Source organism: Miniopterus schreibersii, assembly GCF_964146895.1.
Source record: "Miniopterus schreibersii genome assembly, chromosome: 1".
In the NCBI taxonomy this organism is placed as follows: Eukaryota; Metazoa; Chordata; class Mammalia; order Chiroptera; family Miniopteridae; genus Miniopterus; species Miniopterus schreibersii.
In genome coordinates this window covers 57028200-57043728 of record NC_138101.1, presented here as the reverse complement: position 1 = coordinate 57043728, position 15529 = coordinate 57028200, and the positions used below count along the sequence as shown (strand labels likewise).

The window sequence follows — 15529 nt, the reverse complement described above, 5'->3', positions numbered from 1 at the left end:
AGACTGCTGATTCTAGGGCTGGGACAAAAAATGAACAAGAAATCTCTAAAATATCCTGTCAAATTAGAGAGCAAGAAAGCTATCAAAGACTACTACAGTTGTATCAAATGGACTTCATAAAGCAGATATGACAGTTTTTGCCTTAATAATAACTACAAAAGATGGAAATACTTCTAATATATTTAAACCCGTGACCTCACAATTCTGGAATTTTTTTTTTAAAAAAAACTGCATTAATCATCTTTAGAGAATGCTAAGGAACCAATTCTTTACTTTATAAACCAGCAAAATTTAATGAAGAGAAAGAATCAAGCTTTAACAATGTACTGCCTCATAACTGATCATGTTTCATATATATCCCATTTACACCCTTGCCATCTCTGAACTATTTGAAGCAAATTCAAGATTTATCATTTAATACATACTATTTCTGAATGATCTCTAAGAGCATTCTTTTTTTAAAAAAAAAACTAACCATAAAAGTATTATTGCACCTAAAATAACATAATCAAATAACAAACCAATTTTCAGTATTTTGGGAATTTTCCTCTGTATTAGTTTTTTTACTGGATCTGAGCTAGAAGAACTGATTCCAGAGTCATCAGCATATTGCTGGCATTTGAGGCTGTGGGAGTTAATGAGATTGTTCAAGGAAAGAGTAACATGAAAATATAAGAGGTTCTAAGGCATAAGGCAAATAACAAATACTTTTGGGACAGAGAGATGCAGTTTGAGAAAAAACAGCAGAGCGAATCGTGGAAGCCAAAGGAGAAGAGTGGATAATTGGACAATTTGGGACCCAAGACCACACCTGTCTGACTCCAAAGCCTATGTCCCTATGCAGTCATCCATCAGATACTTACCATGCGCCTATTGTGAGTCAAGCTCTTTGCCAGTCATGGCCATGACCCATGGAAATGTGAAGGCAGATCCCCCTACATGTGATCTAAACCAGGAAGTACTAACTTCTGGATCAGCTCAGAAGGAGGGGATAGGGATAATTGAGATCATTAATTTCTTCTATTTTAATTTCCTTAATGAGCCTGTCAGAATAGATTTAGAAATAATGTATGAAAGCATTATTTTCTATTTGCCCTGATGTGCCTAACAAGCTTAGATTATCACTTTTAAAACTTCCCTGTATTCTGTACAAGATTTGTTTATAGTTTCCTACAGAGATGTTACTTTCTTTCCTTAAACTTGGCTGCCCATACTTTTCAGCCATAATTATGAATGGCTGCAAAGTTCTTGAACTAAAACATAAGATGTTTCAGGTTTTGAGAATATTTAAGAGGATTTATACAAACTGCTTCAAAAGGGAAATATAGTTATAGATCTAACACTACTTTTACTGAGGACAAATAGGCTTGAAGCATTAAAATACTGTATCCATCCTATTGTACAACTCCATATTGGTATAAATATTTCATTACTACATTTGAATTAAGATACAGCAGCAGAAAAAGTTATGGCAGTAAACTTAGGGATAACCATACTATATACTTTTTAAAATCCTGTAATATTTCATTCCTATTAAGTCAGAAATAAGGCTATCAAGAATACTAATGCCCCCCATCCCCCACAAAAAGAAAAAAAGACAAATCTTTACAGCCCCGACAAGACGGAGGTCATCTGTGAGGTTTTATGGTGTGAAAAACAACTGCTTGACTGCAAGGGGCGCTCCTGTTATAAACGGAAGTGAATGCTGTCCTCATAGAAGTAACTGGGCTACATCAAAGTGACATTCTGGCACTCTTGGGGAGAGAAAGTATTGTAATTCAACATCTCAGAGAATATGTTCACAAAGGCATGGGAGAAATTTTACACGTACTAAATTGGGTAGCAGCAACGGCAACACACTGCATACTACCGTGCCGGCGAGTGCTTCCTCTCGCCCCATCCCCAAGCAGCTCAAACAGATGGCGGCCACGAGAAGCACAGAATCTGTGCATTTTGTCTGTCAAGCTCCTTGTGTTGAAGGTATAAACAACAGTCTACTCTCTATAATCCAGGCATGAAATCGTATCCAGTACAAATAGAAAAGGTTTCAAGTTAAGCCAAGATCTAGGATCAGAGGGACGTACATTCTGGAGAGGTTTCTGCACATTTTATTAAATGGAATCAAGGATTTTTTAATTCAGTGATTTAAAAGCAAAACTGGATAGATTAAACTATTATCATTTCTCTAAGCAGTGGAGAATGCTGGTATGTATGCCATAAAGAATTGGAACAGGTGCGCCCGAAACTAAGTATCAAATATTTCCGCAACTTTGGGAGGTTAGTTTCTTCCATTAGCAACCAGCCTTTCAACTCTAAGAACTCAGATTAAATTGGATCTAGAGTGTCTTAATTAAAGTGAGTGCGGGGACTTGGATAAGGTTCAGTTCTCTTCTTTTTTAATTTGTTGCATTACACATCATCAACATTCAGGAAACACAGGCTTGCCTTTTTCTCCTTCCTAACTGACCTGACAAAGAAAACTTCCATGTGGTCAGAGTTACAATTAAAAGAGGCCCTGTCTGTACCTTGTAGATAAAGACATGAGATAATAAAATATCTGGTTTTACCACTCACTGTTCATTTTAAAAATCAACAAATTATTTATTACTTATACATAGTATTTGCTAAATAATCTCAATGTCACTGTTTCAATTTTAAACTTTGTTATAGAGGGACAAATCCATGCTCTAATTGGGGGCAATTTGCTTCATGTGAAAAAGAGCTGGGAGAGAGGAGAGAGATATGAAGAAAAAAGGGGAAAAAAAAACAAAACAGAAAAAACTCAGATAAAATATTTTAAAAAACAAACCTGAGGCATGGTTCCCAACCTCAGGCACACTGAAGAGAATCACTGGTGAGCGAGTATACACTCTGTAATCTAAGAAGTTATTCGATATATTACATTTGTAGAGTTTTGCTCATATTTGGATGAGAAAAGTATAAGGACATATATTAAAATTATTTATACTCACAATATATCTGGATTTCTGATATATCTTATTTCCAAAGTAATATGAAACCCAAATGGGCTTGGCTTTTACCATTTCCCCTACTGATTTTCACCTATATAAGTGAGAAAGCAGCCTGATCTCAGAAATAAAGGAGGAAAGTACTGCACGCTTGAATTGCTCATATAAATAAAATTCTTTTAATGTTAAGAAATAAAACTGGAGCAGGAAAGGAAAGAATATTTAAGGAGATTTCCTCATGTCAATATCAGTAACTGCAAAATTTAAAACTTGGGGTGCTTTTTACATTTCTGTTACCAATACTAATTCCCTAAGGTATCTCTCCTAATTAAAGTCATTAGGTCCCGGAAATAAGTGAAACTTTATCATTATCCAAAGTTATGTTTGAATTTCACATCTTTTAAAAGCAGAGAACACTGCTGAGGTATTTTATACTGGAGGAAGCAGCATATATAGTGTAAAGACTCATGTTGCCCTGGCCGGTGTGGCTCAGTTGGTTGGGTGTCGTCCCATGCACCAAAAGGTTGCTGGTTCGATTCCCGGTCAAAGCACACGCCCAGGCTGCGGTTATGATTGATCCCCGGGGGGGGGGGGGGGGGGGGGGCATGCAGGAGGCAGCCCATCAATGTTTCTCTCACATTGGTGCTTCTCTCTCTCCTTGTTCTGATCCTTTCTAGCTGTGTGAATTTAGAAATGCCATCATTCTGGGTCTTAGTTTTCTCAACTATAAAACAGCAATAATAACAACCACCTCCAAGTGTGAGAGAGTTAAATGAGGTAGTCTAGGTAAAGGGGTTACTTATAGTTCCTTGAATGTGTAAGATATGCTTCATAAATGTCAATTATTATTACACTCTCTTACCTGGTTAAAAAAAAATAAAGTGTCCGCTCATTCAACAACTACTTAGAGAATACATACTACGTCTTAGATCTAGGAACTCTTCTGGTATGAATGATACACCCAATAATAGATTCCCGCCCCCAAAGGGTTTCTCTTCTTACAGGTAATGTTCACAAGCAAAGAGGCAACAACATGCCTTACCATTTGTTAGTGTTGTCAAGGGTGCGCATGACCCCCAATACAGTTTGCGTCTACTGTGCAGAATTATCAAACATAATTTTTCTTATTCCTATGGTTTAAACCTAGGATTGGCCTTTTTTTTTTCTTTTTCTGTAAATGGCCAGAGAATAAATATTTTAGGTTTTGTGGGCCATATGGTTTATGTTGAAACTACTCAGCTCTGCTATTATAGCACGAAGGAGCCGTAGACAACATGCAAATAAATGAGCATGGCTGTGCTCCAATAAAGCTTTATTTACAAAACCAGGTGGTGGCCCAGATGGGACCAAGGGCCAGTGTGCCAACCTCTGGTTTAAACCATATGAATCAATTAATAAAAAGTATTAATCCTCTATTAAAAGCATATGTGAATAAATCCAGCTATCTTCCCTTACAAAAGATTTAATATTTTAATCTCAGGTTGAAGGGAAAATGGGGAGAAAGAAGAGCTTTTACAATGTGCACTTGTATCAGCTTTGGAAAGCTTCCAACATGGAAATAAATCCCCATAAGAAGACATTTGAAGACATTTAGAGCCATGAGTCTAAACAAAAATCTACTTGTTATAAAAGAGATAGAGCATATTTACAGGCTTCACACCAAGGTCTGACAATGGACAGCTCCAGCCAGGCCTTTATGGCCAGTGGACTGTTTAGTTTAATGATGTCAAAAAGCAGGGGAGCAGATGGCAATAAAACATTATTAGAAGAGATGAAACATAAGCAACTGGTAGCAGTTTACTTATTCATATAAAAATTTAAAAATGGACCCAATAAATCTATCCATCTTAGCTAAGCAAATCTAGTTATCTCGATTTATTACTGCAGCGTAAAGCCTAGAATGAAATTTGGGATGGTTGGAGAAATAGTAATTTCCTTTCTCACCCCTATCTCCTTTAGACTTCAAATAAAAGATAGAATTTATATCCACTTATAACTGAGATGCACATCATTCAGTTTTTGATCTAATCAGATCTCACAAATATATGAGTCTTCCTGGGGGGAAAAAAAAACACTCCACACACAAAGAATATATTGGATCTCTCCAAAGCTCTTTCCATAATGAATAAATAAGCTTTTCTTTATTTCTAAAATGTAGCACACATAGAAGCAGGGTATGATAAAGGGTCATGCTAACTAGAATCTTAGCTAAATCTAAAAAATGGAATTTAGAGGCAAAGAAAATGTTACTTGAACATCTTAAGAGTTGCTAGTCACTAGTTTACCTTCCCTGTGCAAGGCAAGAATCCTTTCTACACTATCCCTAAGAGAGTTGGTCCTCCTTAAATAGATTCACGGATGTTATCTTGTGATACAGGAAAACGCACTATTTAGTCAAAATAACTGGATTAATAAATCACTTTTGACTTCTCTTAGACTCTGTCAGCTCATTGGTACAATGATGTCCATTTAAAATTTTTATGATATCTGATTGCACCCTCTAAATAAAAGATACTTTTAAATATTGAAATAATTATAAAAACAGTTATTACTACCTAACTACCTACCATTTTACTGTTAAGTGGTGGCTCCCTTCAAGGCTACCCATTATATTCCTGCGTTCCCAATGCCCAAGGATGGTAACTACTCCCCCCAAGACAGGATACTACAGGAAAAAAGCTAAAATTAACTATTCACTTTGAAAAGTAATTTTGTGTCTTTTGCCATTTTTTATTTGACCAGAAGAAATGTCAAAAAACCTGCAAATGATCCCAGCTTTTCTGTTTACAGATTACCTGTACTGTGCTTCTACAAAACACAATTTATATTTTTAAAAAGGATCACCAATTTTTACAAATCTCACTGTCAATTATGAGCTCTTGACCTTACTACATATATTAAAATGGTTTCATAAAGAAAAGAATTCACTAATAAAAAGTTTATATACATATTACAGGGTACATATAAAGGGAATAGTGCTGTATGTAGAATACAGGGAAATAAATATCTGTTCCATATGGCCCATCAGAGGTTAAGAACATCCACTACTAAATGATAAAATACTACTCGTGTACTGAGTATGTCACCATAATATCAACTAAATGCCTTTACTTTCTTCAGTGGAATGTCTGCCTCCATGGACACATTTAACAACAAAAGTTAAAAAAAATAAAATAAAGAAATCCACTCATGCCTTGCCAACATTGCAGGACATAGGATAAACAGGGAGTTGATTAAAGAAAACAGGAAGGCAGCATTATTTTAACATGCTATAAGAACAGCTAATGAAAACAGCAAAAGAAAAGATTTTGGCACAGCTAGATAACACTAACTACTGTGGAAGAAAACATCGCAAAGCTTTATTTTCAATGGCTCTGTGAAGTACTCACACTTCTCTACAGAAAACTGTGACTATAGTATTAGCCAATGTTGTATAGACAGCTCACTGATTTTCTGGTAAGAAATCTTAAGTTATCTACTAAACATTTATAACAGTAATATATTTAAGTATCATTACAAATGCTCTCAAAATCTTCATATTTTGAAAGTGGAAAAGAAGAAAAAAACTGTAATTAATGGAAAAAAATTTTTAAAGCCTATCTATAAACTTAAAGCTTTCTGCACTACATACAAATAATTACATAAGTATTTAATTTTTTACCAACAGGGTTCTATAGAATTTTTCTTTTGTCTCGGAAGAATCAATCCGCTTTTCTATCTCATCTTTATCTCCATGACAACATGTAGTGCAAGTGCTTTGTGTAAAGGCAGGCAGTGCAAGGAGGATCACGTCAAAGTTACCAATCTCACACCTGCAGGGATAAAGAACTGAAGGGGTCAGTATTTAGAAAAACGCTAATTTAGGGGAAATAGATGCACTCGCCTGAGGAAATACTACAAAAATAGGCCAGTTATGTTATAAAAGGAAACTTCAACTTATTTCTCAAGTACAAATGCAACTCATTCAGATTTATATTTTGTAACTAGACACATTACATTAAAAAAGCTAAAGGTATATTCAACCAGCTTTCTTGCCATAATCTGACTTACTCAGAACAAAGTATATCTTCTCCAAACTGAATACATTCTCCACCAATGTTTTAACAAAGGATAAGTAATACTCTACGGGGAATAATGCTCCCTTGAAAAGCAACGGTTAGAACTTGCATCAGTCAGATGAAAGTGTAAGCGCTGGGCGAGTTCTCTTGCCCCCAGAACCCTCTCCACTGCCACTGCCTAGGGTAATGTTCCTTATTCTCCTGTCTACACTGGCTTACCGCAGCACCTCTTAAAGAGTCCCTGTGACTTCAATCTTAACCTTATACGCTGAGATCATAATGATCTTTTAAACACATTAACACTAGAACAATCTTTCAACAATGCAAATCTGATTTTGTCACTTACTTTCCAGTTGACAAATCTTTTAACAGCTTCCCTTCCACATCAATCCACGTCCCTGACTTTCAAAGCCCCTTCTGACCAGGCCCCCAGTAACCCATCCAGCGTTCCTTCTGGCCACTATACAATGCTGAACATACCAAACGACCTGCCCTTTTCCAGAAGCCAAATTCTCTGTGAGCTTTTGCATATGCTGTTCCCTCTCCAATCTGGTCTCTTCCTAAAAATATTCACAGGGTATTGACTACATGTGATTCTATTGCAGGCACAAATATTAACGTTATTCCTGAATAAAATATGATTCCATCATGCCCTGGCTGGTTTGGCTCAGTGGTTAGAACGTCAGCCCTCTGACTGAAGGGTCCCGGGTTCGATTTCAAACAAGGGCATGTACCTCGGTTGTAGGCTTGATCCCCAGCCCCTGTGGGACGTCTGTGGGATGCAACCAATCGATGTGTCTGTCTCACATCGATGTTACTCGCTTTATATATATCTTTCTCTCCCTTCTACTCTCTGAAAAGCAATAGAAAAATATCCTTGGGTGAGGATTTAAAAAAAAAAAAGACTCCATCATAAACAAATACATACTCTACCTCAAGACTGTATCATTAGAATTTTATTGGTCCTTTTGCTTGATCCTGACCTCTGCACCTTCTGACCTGGGCCTTGTAGTCTGATTTTAAGTCTCTGCACTGTTTTTGCAGATTTCTATTATTTACTGGTGCTTTGCATCCAAGTTAATTTGTCTGCAGTGACAAAATGGGTGAACACCACTAATATTTCCTCTGCACCCCACTGCTTGGTTCCTTATATGCCACAAATTCCCACATTTTTGAGGGGGAAAGATGCTACTATAGAGCTTCAGGTCTATTATTAAGTGCTGGAAGTTAATACAGCTCTAGTTCTAGTACTACTTATTCACAACTTTGAAGTGTTATAGGAGTTTACTGCTTCAAGGAGAGTGAAGTCCCCTTCTCCTTAGGCAATATGTATATTTTTATTGGCAGCCTTTGGCAGACAGCGCATCCACCTTTGTTAAATGACTGTTGTGGCAATTTCCAGTCTGGTAGGAGGAAAGAACAAGGTCTTGGAAACCCCTCAAATTACATGAAAATGTACAAAATAAGACAAACTGGCCTACCCACCCACTCATTTATTCCCTTATTGACACTTACTTAGAGTCTATAAACTGAGCCAGGTATTGTTTTGATGCCATAAAACAAAGATTAGTAAGACTTGGTCCCTGTCCTTAAGGGGGTCTAAACACAGCAGCAAAAAAAAACACATGTCAACAGTTAAAATGAGCATGATAAATGCTATAACAAGGCCATCATCAACATTTTGTAGGAACACAGACAAAGGATCGGCAACTATTTATAGGGCTCAAGATGGGTTCACAAAGGAGATGATATCTGGTCTTAAAGAGTGACTAGAAATTGTTCAGGGGTAGAAGGTGTAAGATGCAAAAGCACTTCAAGTAAATGAGCCACCTGTACAAAGCGCAGAGGTGCGTGCCCAAGGAATGGTACGACCTGATGAATCTTAGTGCGACCGGACTATAGGGAACATGAGGAACGGTACTACAAAAGGAGGCTGGAGAAGGGTGGTGAAGGCTGTAAAGAGACCGCAAACCCTGTTAAGAAAGCCAAACATTCAATGTGTGGGCAGCAGAGAGCCCCAAACCTTTTCCGGCAGGGACGTCACATGAGAACTGTTCTGTTGGATGGTGACAGTGTAAGTCGTTGACGCTGCCTCTAAAAACAATAAAGGGGTGAAAACTTGACCCTTTTTGAGTATCTTCTATGTATCAAGTTCTTCATTGTATCACTTGAGCGTCACAAGAAAGCTCTAAGGGACCTTTTCTACCCTTATTTTAACAAATAAACGGAAGGCTCAAAATGCTCCACTTGGGGAACCTCTGGCCTTCTGAAATTCAACTCCATAGGGTGGGCGTGCCTACTCCTCAGGACCACCATCGCCTCGCAAGCTGGGTTCGATGGACAACAGGCCTGGTCTAGCAAAGCACTTATGTTCTAAGGAATGAGTCCTCCTCATTTTGTATACACTTAAACTACAGTTAGAAGGCTGATGTGCCTCCAGCATACAATGGCTCTTTATGGCTCTAATACTGGATTTGTGAAGGACTTCTGACTATATTGGGTAAGACAGAGTAATATTTCATGCGTATACTTGCATCGAATGAACTAATCTGGTATCCACAACCTAAACAGAATCTAGGAAAAACATTACATAGCAAATTAGGTCACCTACATAAACACAGGAACATATTTTTAAACTCATACCACTAAATTTACAAAGGTTTTGAAAATATCTATCTAACCACTTATTCACTATATACAATATGAAGGTTTCAGACATTACAAAATCTATTAGACATACAAATATGGTGAATTAAAATATAAGTTTAAAAAAAGGTACAAATCCCCCATTCTGAAAAATGACAAGAAGAATCTCACCTATTATGTATTTTTCTAGATCAAGTCAACATTTGTAAAGGGACTATTGCATCTAAATTATGGAAGTCTAACCAAAGATACAGGGTGAGTAGGAAGTAGTCTTGCTAGCTTACAAGAAATTCAAGCTTGGATTCTAACTTCTTTTGTATCTTAATACTTTCATGCAGACTATAAACTTTTGAACATTTTGCATCCTAAAATATTCAGCTCTGTGTCGGTCACTGGCAAGCTTGTGTATGTGTGGTGCTGTATGCTAAACTACATGCCTGAGAAAAAGATGATCCAATCTCAACGATAATGCTGTTACATACACACCTACTTCCTACTTATCGACTGGTGTAGCATTACTGAGGTCTGAAAGACTTCTGGTAACACAGGCTATATACTACCATAAGTGAGATGATCGAAGATTGAAAGTCAGAACTGCAGTGGGGGGAAGAGAAACCCATGACAGGTTCAGAATATACTAGTAGGTCTTAACACTTCAATCAGCCCTTTCAATGCAGGTGGTTTTTTTCAAGCTATCATTTCACAACCACATTAGTCATCACCCAACAGACAAAATGACTTTCAAACTTTTTAATTATAAAACACAGTATAAAATATACTTTACCTGCTGACCCCAAAATACATGTTTGTATGTGTATATACAAACACACTTACTTAAATACACATATATTGACTAAAACCACATTTTATAACATGATACCTATCCTTAATATATTAAAATATTCTTATATTTTCTACCTTATTTCATTTTTTTAATGAAAATACTGATGCCCTGGCTGGGTGGCTCAGTTGGTTGGAGCATCGTCTCACACACCAAAAGGTTATGGATTCAATTCCTGGTCAGGGCAAACACTTAGGTTTGGGATTGATCCCTGGTTGGGGCATATACGGGAGGCAACGATCGATGCTTCTCTCTCTCCTTTCCTCTCTCTCTAAAATCAATAAAAACATATTCTTAGGTGAGGATTAAAAATAAAGAAGAAGAAGAAAAGAAAAAAACAGAAAATGCTGCCTATGGTCCATTAAACTGACTTCAGGATCAACTAGGTGTGTCACAGACAGCAATTCAATGATTTTGACCCCACTCTTCCCATCCAACTATAGAATTATTTTAAAATGACATCACTGGTAATTGTCAGTCTTTGGTGATGGGGGAGAGGGAATAAAAGAAGTTCTTTTTCCTTTATTCACCCACATTAGTGTACAGCTGTGAAATATCAAGAGAAAGAAGCCTAGCCCAGCTGGTGTGGCTTAGTGGTTGAACACTGACCATGAACCAGGAGATGGTGGTTTGATTCCCAGTCAGGGCACTCGCCCAGGTTTCAGGCTGATCGGTGTGCAGGAGGCAGCCGATCAACAACTTTCTCTCATCATTGATGTTTCTATCTCTCCCTCTCCTTTCCTCTCTCTGAAATCAGTAAAAAAACGTATTTTTTTAAAAAAAGGAAAGAAACCTGAAGTTCTCTTGTGAGAGAAGCAATGGCGTCTGCCTTGACGCTTACTTAAGTCCACACTGGCCCAGCCACCTGCCTCTGCAGCTCCTACATCTCTTTGGCTGACACTGCAGTTTTCACAGGTGAATTGTGAGGACCATGAGAAGCCACAATGAGGCACCTATCACCTTCTAAATCAAAAGAACTTTTCATTTGCATTAGGAAGCTCTTGAAATGGCTTATAAGACTCAGAGTAAATTCTGAGGGTTTTGTTTTGTTTTGTTTTAAAATATGACATACTATTAGGTAGAATAGAATAAGAGAATTTAAGGAGCTGGGAGTTTTTTATTTATGTCACAATTTTTATAAAATAGTGTAAAATAAGTAACGTTTACATATAACACAACTCATTAAATGTCAGTTTGAAGCACCTAGAGCAAGATACACAGCACATGTTTTGCAAATGCTCTCTGATTTGAGCTAGGCAAGCACCATGATCTAATTCAACAATGACTTCACAATGGCAAAACACTTTTTTTATAATATTAATGCTTTATGATGTGATATATAATGTTTTACACTGTTACAGTTTTGCTCAAATTAAATTCACTTAAACGTTCTGTAAAAAGTATAATATTTTAAATACCGACCATGTGAATCATGACAGCATCGCCTGCCTTGATTATTCACAGAGAAGGAAGGATTCTGCTGCCCTCTCGTGGTAATTTTGCTGAAGTGTATTTTCCAGGAGTTTCACATCAAGTGAAATTTTTCCTTTTCACTTTAACAGGCCAAGTGCTATTTTGACTATAGTTTCTGAATTTCCAAAAGCAATAGATATATTTTCTGCCCTCTACAGTACATATACACTATTCCCTCCTTCAGCTTCTACCTCAGAAATTCAGTCTTTTCCTTGCTCTTTTAGGAAATATTCTCTTGTTTCCTCCCAATTACCATACCAAATAAATCTGTTATTTTCTGTATTTTAATGCACATACAAAATATTCACAGCAAATCTCCACTGTCATGGATAAGCTTTAAGTAAATGGAAATAATTAAAAATGTATTGGCTGGGCTGTCGGTATTTTTCCCCAAGAGAATAGGTATTGCTAAGTTAATTAATAGTCCAGAAATTCCAGAAGCTAATGATACTAGTCTAAATATCTTAAGTTTTCAAAATTAATAAAATGACCTCTTCTTTAAAATAGCCTAGATCATATCCAATTGGGAGCAGCAGGAGATGGTCCTGAGCACATAGCTGGGCCAGAATAAAAGAAGGACTTAAATGGCAGGTTAAGCAAAGCACCGGCAGTGGGACAGCGCCGGGCGAGCCAGAGGTGGAGGAAGGTCGCTGGCTGTGGCTGGAGGACTGACTGGTGGGCAAGGAGGAGACGGAGAAATCAGCTACAAGTTGTTTGCAAGGACAAGGGCCTGAACCAGGGCAATGGAGAGGAGAAAAGAAATATGATAAATACTAAGAAGTGGGATCGTTAGGTGTTAATTACTCGTGAGAACAGGGGGTGGGGGTGGAAGGTCTCAAGCTCACATTCCAGCTTTGGTACTGGGTGGAAGCACTGTTCAGGGACAGGTAATGACACTTCAGACATGCTGCATTTGAGGGGCCACGGGCAAACAGCAAGTAGGTCAAAGGAATTTGAGGACATGGAGTCTGGGAGAGAGGACCATATAAATTATCAGTGGCCAGGTAATGAAAGAAACCCGGAGGCGAGAGCATCAGGGAGTGTGAGGAACAGGACGAGATGAAAGCTGAGCGTGGGACAGGCAACGTTTCAGCCTAGTTCCCATCTTCCTATTAAAACAGCTACTTCAGTCCTATAGTCACCAACTTCGTTCCCGCTAGGAGGAACAGGGGATCGTTTAGTCTCCCTATAACCTGCAGATCAGAAAAAGGAGGGTCAAAGAGGTTAAGTGGCTTTATTTAAAGCTATTTATCTACAGAAGTGAATGAACGCTCAGGTTTCCAGACGGACCCTGAGTTGCTCCATCCTAACGCCGTTCAAACGCTCTCTTTCTAGTACCATGTCTTCCTTCTGCTGCTGCCCTGTAAATCTTCCGAGGACAAGAAGCCAAAGCTCCTTTCTTCAATAACTGTCTGATGGCAACAGATGCTTCTGTTGTTATTTTGTATATATCATCAAAACTAAAATGTTATACTTTCAAGGTAACCTTCCCAACAATACAGTTCCTTAATAAAACTCCAAATTTACAATTCAACACACGCTTCCTGAGTGAGCTGGGAAACAAGAAAATGCCGAGTTCTGTAGTTATGAATAGCAAATATCAAACACACACAGAAAATGTTTATGAAACAGTTCAGAGAGGAAAATAGCTGTGGCTACTCTCTGCAGTCCTTTTAAAACCTTAGATGGTTGCAAATGGGTTTCACCAGTGCATTCTATCACATATCCCAGAACACATTTTCATAATTACACTTAAAAGCAAAAAGGTGGAGATTTCCTTGGCATACCTGCTTGGTTTGGCCGCTGCCAGCTTGGTGACTTGATAATGCTGGTGGATCCTACAGGCTTGAAGGCAGCAGCAGTCGTGAGCCCAGCCACCCCGGGTCTGGCAAAGGCCGGGCTCTCCGGCCTCTCCGCCTTACTCTGCGCTGAAACCACTGATGAAGCCAAGTGCTGAGAAGGCTCCTGGGTGTTGCTGGAAAGAAGGTAAGAAAACATTTTTGGTGAAGTGATAGCAAGCTAACCTAGCAATGATCATTTGTTTTCTCAACCTATTAAATCTCCAAGGAAAACAAAAATAACAATCACTGAACTGATATTTTAAAAAAACACTCTAACACCATGACTCAGGGACTACCTCTCTTTAAGAACAACAACAACAACAAAACAAAAACAAAGGAAAGGAAAGCAGATTGCATTTGTTCAATACTTTAGAAATTCTCTTTAAAAGGTCTACCATAAGAAATCAGGCTATTAAAAAACTTATATAGCCAATCCTTTCAATTCCCTATTCCTCTGTAACTCAACATTTAATCATCTATATTAAAATAATTAATTATTAAAGAATCCCTGAAAATCTCTCTGAAACAGCACAGATGTTTCTTTCCCCTTTCTCACATTCTTCTGGTATTTTATGAACTAAGTTTCTCTGACATCTCACCTGTCACTCCCTCACAGACTGTCACTCATTCACTCAATAAATATTTAAGCACCTGCTATCTGCCAGACATGGTGCTTCACTCTGGCCACACAGTGGTAAACAAGAGACAACATCTCCAGTCTAATAGAACCCACTGTTCCGTGTTCATAACAGGAAAACAGGAGACAAGACCACCATGATCCGCTCTCAGTCGGTTATGTGCTTAACGGGAGGCCTTATCTGTGCTGGTTCCAGTTTGATTTAGATCATATGGCTTTTTATCACTCAGTTATTTGTTACTTATGACAAAATATTATTTCCAAAAAAATTTTTAGATAGCTCAAATGATAAAATATGCACTCAGGAATGACATAATACTGTAACAGTTTTTCTCAATTGAAGTATAATAAAAGTTGTTATAACAACAAGAATACATCCTACTAACTTCTCAATAAAAAATTGAGGTACTGGTTACTTAGATAATTCCATGCACAGAAACTCAATTTCTTCACTATCTGAAAGCAACAGCTGGAGTAACAGATTGACAAAGATAGGATACTATAAGAATGACTTCAATAAAATAAATACACTTAATTATACTGTTTTGGTTGAGATTATTTCAAGGAAAAGAAATTTCAAATTCAGTCACATCCACTACACTAACAAATGAACAAGAATGCCTAATTTCCCCAATGCCTCTTGAATCTTGGATAACACCTAACTAAGTAGGCCCGAGGCTGCCTATCCTGAGGAAGGCCTGCTTGCAAGGTTGGCCTTTGACTGGCATTTGGGAACCTGGCTCATAAACAGTTCCCTATAGTCATATAAAACTTTCTCTAAAAGATAAGAGTTGCTCATTGTGCCTAAACTACATAAACAATGTTGTTTATGCTAAATACCTGGCTTTCCTTCTGAGAGTCTGGAATTTCAATAATAACTAGGCACAGCGTGTCTCCATTACGAGCCTCAATAAAAACCTTGTATTAGTTACCTAGTTTCTAATGAGCTTTTCTGGTAGACAACACTTTGCACATCTTGTCAGAACTCAGGGCTGAGCAATCAGGCGCATCCTGGGTGACTCACTGGGAGAGGGCTTTTGAAAACGTGGGTTTTATTTCTCCCG

General features: G+C 37.8%; 1 protein-coding gene across 7 annotated transcripts in view; it reads right to left on the bottom strand.

The window, feature by feature from the left end:
* PDLIM5 (PDZ and LIM domain 5) overlaps positions 1-15529 on the bottom strand; it is a 178321-nt gene that overhangs the window by 26459 nt on the left and 136333 nt on the right. For all 7 annotated transcript variants that reach the window (XM_081128522.1, XM_081128519.1, XM_081128518.1 and 4 more), the window contains one exon: positions 13775-13962. In XM_081128522.1, the coding sequence (XP_080984648.1) occupies positions 13775-13962 (188 nt within the window). The remainder of the gene's footprint in view (positions 1-13774; positions 13963-15529) is intronic.